This window comes from Myotis davidii, unplaced genomic scaffold (assembly GCF_000327345.1).
Source record: "Myotis davidii unplaced genomic scaffold, ASM32734v1 scaffold226, whole genome shotgun sequence".
NCBI lineage: Eukaryota > Metazoa > Chordata > Mammalia > Chiroptera > Vespertilionidae > Myotis > Myotis davidii.
The window spans coordinates 3,193,253-3,199,799 of record NW_006297224.1 but is presented as its reverse complement, the minus strand read 5'-3'; the positions used below and the strand labels follow the sequence as shown (position 1 = coordinate 3,199,799).

Genomic DNA, 6,547 nt, shown 5'->3' with positions numbered 1-6,547 from the left:
TCTGTTATTTGTGGAAGTGGGGTGTCCACCAGTAGAAGTGGGGAATCCCTTTCTCCACTGGGTGCTGGGGGTCAGGTTCTTATGACATTTTGAGAAAAAGAATTTTATAAGACTCCCATGGGAGAATCAGTGGTTTTTATTTGTGCGAAGTTATAACCTGCGATTTCTAAAGTCCTATTTCCCTTAAACCAGTCCTGGAGAAGGTGCAGCTAGGGCTTTAGCAGAGCTAGAAGCAAAGCCAGTGTCCAAAGTTTCCTTTCCATGGTGGAGCTGAGTCTGGCGGAGCATCAGGCTAGTTGCAGTCCATCAGTCTATTGTGTGGGTTCCATGTGGCCGTTGGCCATGTGGACCGGTGCAGGGCGTGAGGGCCCTGCAAACCAGGAGCCAGCAGTGAGCAGCAAGAGAGAAGGGCAAGAGAAACTTACTTTGTTCAGGAGCTTATGTATCCCAGATTGGGTCTCTGGCAGTGGCCATGCCTATTTTGGCCAATAACCTGCTCCCAGGTGTGATGGACAGATAACCTCCTTTCCTATGTTATTCAGACCTTACTGGGCATGTATCTATTCTTTCTCTCTTCAGTCCCTTTTCCCAGGATCCCCAGGATCTGCAGGGCACAGACCTGGAGAGCGCTAAGTTGCAGCTTCCTGGCACAAACTGTATGTCTATATTATCCAGCCTCCCCCTTGCTCCTTTCCTATTATTTAATTAATAACTGGGTTAATTCCAATGGTATCATTACTATAAAATGGTATCTTTCTACTAATAAGAGGAAAATAAGGCATTTCATTATTTTAGGAGGCCATCACGCACTGTAGCTAACATTTATTTCTCAATAAAGATAGTTAGGGCACAGGTCACACTTTTTTTTTATGCTACTTGTATAGGATAGGCATGAAGGTGGAAGGGATGGAATGCATCTTTTAAACATTTGGACTTCTTATTCTAAGCACAGCTCTGCTCCAGTGAATGGGGAATATTGTCAGTACTGTAGTTTCTTCCATTTTCCTACCTGACAAGAAACCACCATAAGAATTGTACTTTGAATTTAGGGGCAAATGTTTCTGACATGGCTTTTGTAGACTCTTGGTTCTGTGGATATGGTCTCTGCGCTGGTTTGGACTTTGGGAGGCAGCAGTCTTGGTTTATTCTCTGGCTCTGTTGCTTAACTTGGTGGCATTGGCCAGGTTACTTAACCTCTCTGTGTCTGGTCCTTTATCTACAACATGGAGATGACAGTAGTTTCATTTCATAGGACTCTTGTGAGGAATGAAAGAATTTATATAAAGCACCCAGTACAGTGCCCACCAGTTAGCAAGTCTTATTAAATGTGTTATGTGGTGAGAGAAATATGAGCTAATGACCAAAAATTTGAAACAGAAAGGATAGGTAAGATGAATAACAGTGATACTAGAAAGACATGATTCAAATGGAATATTCTGATAAAAATAAAAATGTACACGGATCTCACAATTTGATATACTTGCATTTGGTCATTAGGAAAACTGTAGGAAAAGCCTTTACACCATGAGTTGTTGTTTTTAAAGGTGGTTGCCAAAGGAGCTCAAATTATTGTCTCCCTATAAAATGTACTTTTGTATTTGAAAAATTATGAAGCAAAACACTTAAGTGATAGATAAATGTTTTGTCATTTTCCTTCAAATATTGTCAAGTATATTTTAGGGTGATCATTGAATAAAACTCAGAAAAGACAAAGAGGACAAAAAAAATAAAAATATATGATGCTTTATTGTCAAAAATAGACAAACTTTAATTTCCTTTAACAGAAATATTAATTAAAGGTCTCCATAAGCCATTATCACCTCTTCGTGAGCATAAAAGACAGCTGTTTAGAGGAAAAGAGACAGCAGCTCTACATCCTGCTAGAGAAGCCTCGCCCACAGAGTCACAGTGACCCTCAGAACCCTAACTAATAATAGACATGCCAGACAAGGTTAACTTATGCTGGCCCAGCCCTAGAGAGGGCTTTAAGGTTTGAATAGTGAAGTTTTAGGTCACCTATAGGAAGAATAACAGGATCTACCTGCTTTTGAGTTACACCAGGATGAAGCCATCGGTCCCTACCACCCTCCCTCAGGTATGTAAAGTGATGCTAATAGCTTGGACAGAAGATGTGAATAAATTCCTTATTCATGACCTATAGTAAGGATGTGAAGGACTTGCAGAAATGAACGCTGTAGTGTGGAGGTTACATTCTCTCATTAGCATAAAAAAGACTAATGATCTAGGCAGTAAGAACAAGGAAAACATAAGGCCTTTATTGTTCCCTAGGGACAGGTATCCTAGGTTGAAGAAAGCTGGGTTCCATCCTGGCTTTCATTCTCTGGTCTGTTGTAATAGACCCATCTTAATAATGAAAAGTGGTAGAATACAGCTATCTCCTTTGAAGAATGGGTAAAGAGCTGAGTTCCTAGGAGAGGCCAGGGATGAGATAACACTGACTGGTGGGAGAGTTCATCTGAGATTAAGCATATGTAATAGTGAAAAGAAGCTAGGTTATCAAATAAATGAGAAAGGGATGAAAACTGAGAACTCATGTCCAATCTCCATATGCATTCACATAAAAAAGAAATTATATGCAAAATAACAGCTTAACATTTTCCATTTTTTCTAGTTTAAAGATATCACTCAATACTTGAGAACTAGAAAAACTGAGTTTATATTGTCCAATAAGTTATGTAAAACAATACTGTAGTTATTAAATGGTAGCTTCAAGTTTATGCCACCTCTTTTAGAACAGAAGAGTAAAACCCTGGCCGGTGTGTCTCAGTTGGTTGGTCATCTTCCTGTGCACTGGAAGGTTGCTGATTCCATTCCCAGTCAAGGCACATGCCCAAGTTACGGCTTGATCCCTGGTAGGGGACAGGCAGGAGGCAGCCAATCAATGTTTCACTCTCACATGGATGTTTCTTTCTCTCCCTTCCTCTAAAAATCAATAAAACATATCTAAAAACACACACTAAAGCAAACAAACAAAAATACCAGAAGAGTATGCAAAAAAACAGTGAAGTAGCTTTGTTCTCCTGATGGTTTCTTATTCACTCTTGCATGGGTTTAAGTGTGAATTATGCTCACCCACTTGATTCTATTCTCCTGTATAAGGACCCTTCCAATGAGGGTAGGGGCAGGAAATTGGTGGTGTGGGCTTCTGGATGTTTTGATGGACTAAGCATCACTCAGTAAGATTCTGTGATTGATAGGATCACTCTGAAAACTTACAGAAGAAAAAAAGCAATATGAAAATCAAACTAAACAAAGTTGGTTTAATAGTCTATCAGCAAGACTACATGGAACACTTTGTGTAGTCAAATACAAAGCTGAAGTGGATTGCTCCTTTTCCTTCCTTATTCCATGCCATTCCATTTTGTTAAAAAAAAAAAAAGTGATATAATGCAGACATGGGGGTCATTTCTCAAGAGCCACAGAAGGATCCCTTTAGTTGGGCTTGCTGTGACTATGAAATGCAGAAGAACTCGACTGGGGGTTTTTCGTTGAAAGCAGGCAGGGCAAACTACAATGACTGTAACTGAGCAGCTGCAGAGTTTTATTACCCAATCATAAAAAGGACCTTTTACTAGTAAAATGTTTCCCTCTTAGCACTCTTCAATGACTGTCGTTCCAATCAAGGAGTAAAGCTTTTTCTTAACAAGCCGAAATCCTGAGCTCAGGATCAGAGTTCGTCTGAGGCTGGATGAGAAGCGACCGCGACTAAAGAAAAAGTCCCTGAAGCTGGTCCATGAGCAGTTCTCCTGCTTAAACACGAGTGTAAGCTCAAACGTGGGCACCACAGTGGAGTCACACACAATCCGATCCAGCTTTGTACATACATTGCCCACCTCCATGTTCACGTGCAGGACACACCCTCGCAGGCCGCAGGGCTCCGTGGAGGCAAGGCGCAGGACGTCCTGAGCGATTCTCTGCGTCAGTTTCTCAGGGACAAGGACTTTGGAGCAACCCAGTTTGGTTTGCTTGGATTTGGACAGACAGTTCTCCAGCATTTTGACCAAACTCTGGCAAGTCGTCTCCTCAAATATTACCTCATTGAGGTTAGGTTCAGGAACAACATAATCCCAGTAGTCAAAATCTGTAGAAAATAGAAGTTTGAAGTAAAAAAAAAAAAAAAAAAAAAAGGAAAGAAATCCAGGAGCAGGAAAAACATACCAAGATAGCAACATTGGTCTCTACCACATCTACCTGCTTCCAATATTTATCCAATATCAGATCAGCTGATCTCCCCTTGCTGCTAACTAGTGGAAATAAAGGTTTTGATAAATGAAGTGGATAGGATACAACCATTTTTTTTTTAAATTTATGTGTACACACACACAATCTTAAAGACTATGGATCAAAAATCTATGGGTATCCTAGATTATTAGTAATTTTTTTTCACTTCTTGCTCTCTTACTTGCTTAGGAAACTTTTCAACTTATTTTACAGGGAACATGCATTACTTCTAGAGTAAAAACGGTTATATACATTTTTTTTTTTTTTACTAAGGAACTATTACCTTCTGACTCTGAGAATATATGAGTTTATTTCTTTAAAATACCAAATTTTTGCTATTGTTAAGTGATGAATTTTAGGATGAATCTGAGGAGCTATATTACATATTTGTTAAATCTGTTTCTTTCTTTAAAAGTCTTTACTGGAATGACCTGTAAATTCCAATTTTAGCTTCAACCTCTTTGATTAAAAATTGCTCAAAGAAGACCTTTGAGGTCCACCGGGATATTTATAACTAGCTGGGTAGTTTTCCATGGCCAACCAAAACAAAATAGTCCTAGGAAAACAAAATTAGATTTGCGCAAGGAAAAGAGATAGGTCTGCCTTTGGTCACCTTCCTTCCAAATTAATCCTACCACTTGGCAAGATGCCATACACACAGTCAATTGGATGCAGGCAGAGGTCGTGCGGGCTCCGTTCCCTAAGCCTACTTCACCCTCATTGGCTGTTGTGGTTTCCCCACATTGCGTATTCTCTTAGATCATTGTTTTTTTTTATAACTAAATAAAACAAATGCAATCCAAATTATAAGGCTTCATATGCTGAAGACAGAGAATTTAGAGAGTTGGCCTATAAAATTAGATCAGCCACTTTGCCTTCTAAATGAGGAGGGCCCAAAGGTCTTCAGCGATTGGCCTGTGCCCACACAGCTCCTCACCGCAGAGCAATGTGTGCACTTAGAAACTGCTGCTTAAAACTGCAAATGACAGCATGACCAGCATCAGGGCAGTTTTAAAATTTTCTTCTGGTATTAAAAACAGAATAATGGATATAGCCACAAATAGAATACTAGACGGCAATAAAAAGGAACACATGCTGATAGAAGCAGCAACCACGGAAGGATCTCAAAATAACTGAACTGCAGGAAAGAAACCAGTTACAAAAGACTACATATTATGTGATTCCATTTACACAAAACTCTAGAGGCAAAAGTAAACGGGGGAAAGGGAGAGGGAGAGGGGAGAATTGATGGCAAATAGGTACATGGAAATTTGGGGAGAGAGGGTCATGGTAGTGACTACCATGATTACACTTGTTAAAACATACATAACTGAACACTTAAAATTCACCAAAACTTTACAACCAACTAGGGTAAGGAACCTACATAACTTTTCATCCCAAAGAGCCTCTTAGCAACATAGACCTATACAGCCCTAAGTATTAATTAATTAATTATTTAATTAATTTTGTTTCTCACTACCATGGTCAGAAGTTGCTAGAAAGTTTGGAAAGAAGTTTTCTCAGATGGATTGTGTGGCACCTCCACTGAGGAGAGGGGCGACACCGCCGACCTGCCAATCCGATCCCATCTATAGAGGGGCTGCAACCTTTGGAGCAGAGAGAGGAGGGCACTGGGAAACTCACCATTTATCAGGCTCCCCGGGTAGAAGCCATGGTCCAGCAACTCTGAAATGCTGCCCGGGTTCTTACTGCTCAAACTGCCAGTTGCAACCATGGTCAACGGCTCCGTTTCCCTCGCGGGGCAGAACGGCCTGGGGCGCTGGAAAAAGCAGGCAACCAGGACAGATTGGCAAGAGCCGGAAAGACGTGCCGAGGCTCCTAAAACGCCCCGCGCCCCCAGAACGAACTAGCCCCGCACTCCTTTTCCAAAGGGAAGGAACCGGTCCCTGCAACTCAAGTTTGCAGTCTCGCGAGCGGAGACGCCAGCTACTGCCACCATCTGAAACCCATTCAAAGTTAGCCGACTTGTCCCGCGGAGCTCAGCCCCCTCCACGGCCCGGCCCTGGCACCACGGGCCCCCGCCTCTGCGCACCCCACATCCGGGCCGCCGCCTGCCTCGCTCACCTGCTGGGAGTTGGCTGAGGCCGATGCGCTCGCAGGTCACGCTGCGGGGTAAAATGAATCAGGGGGTAAACCGAGGCAGGGGGTAAACCGAGGCAGACACTCTCCGCTGGAGCCTGCTCCCTCGGGGGCTCTGGGACCTGCAGACCCCCGCAGCGATCCGCACCCCGCTAGGTCCCAACCCACCTAGCACCCGCCCCACTGAACTGCGCCGCCTCGGGGG

General features: G+C 42.4%; 1 protein-coding gene across 3 annotated transcripts in view; it reads right to left on the bottom strand.

Moving 5' to 3' along the window:
• Window positions 1-3,261: 3,261 nt before the first annotated feature.
• The window catches only part of DDIT4L (DNA damage inducible transcript 4 like), a 3,906-nt gene continuing 620 nt past the window's right edge, over window positions 3,262-6,547 (bottom strand). The window contains exons 2-4 of one of the 3 annotated variants that reach the window (XM_006773001.2): window positions 6,328-6,368; window positions 5,887-6,022; window positions 3,262-4,102 (exon numbers count right to left, since the gene is read on the bottom strand). In XM_006773001.2, coding sequence (XP_006773064.1) covers window positions 3,612-4,102; window positions 5,887-5,977 — 582 coding nt within the window. In that variant the 5' untranslated portion in view covers window positions 5,978-6,022; window positions 6,328-6,368 and the 3' untranslated portion in view covers window positions 3,262-3,611. Of the gene's footprint in view, window positions 4,103-5,886; window positions 6,023-6,327; window positions 6,542-6,547 lie in introns of those variants that run through there. The other 2 variants (XM_006773000.2, XM_015569996.1) reach the window with 2 other exon arrangements.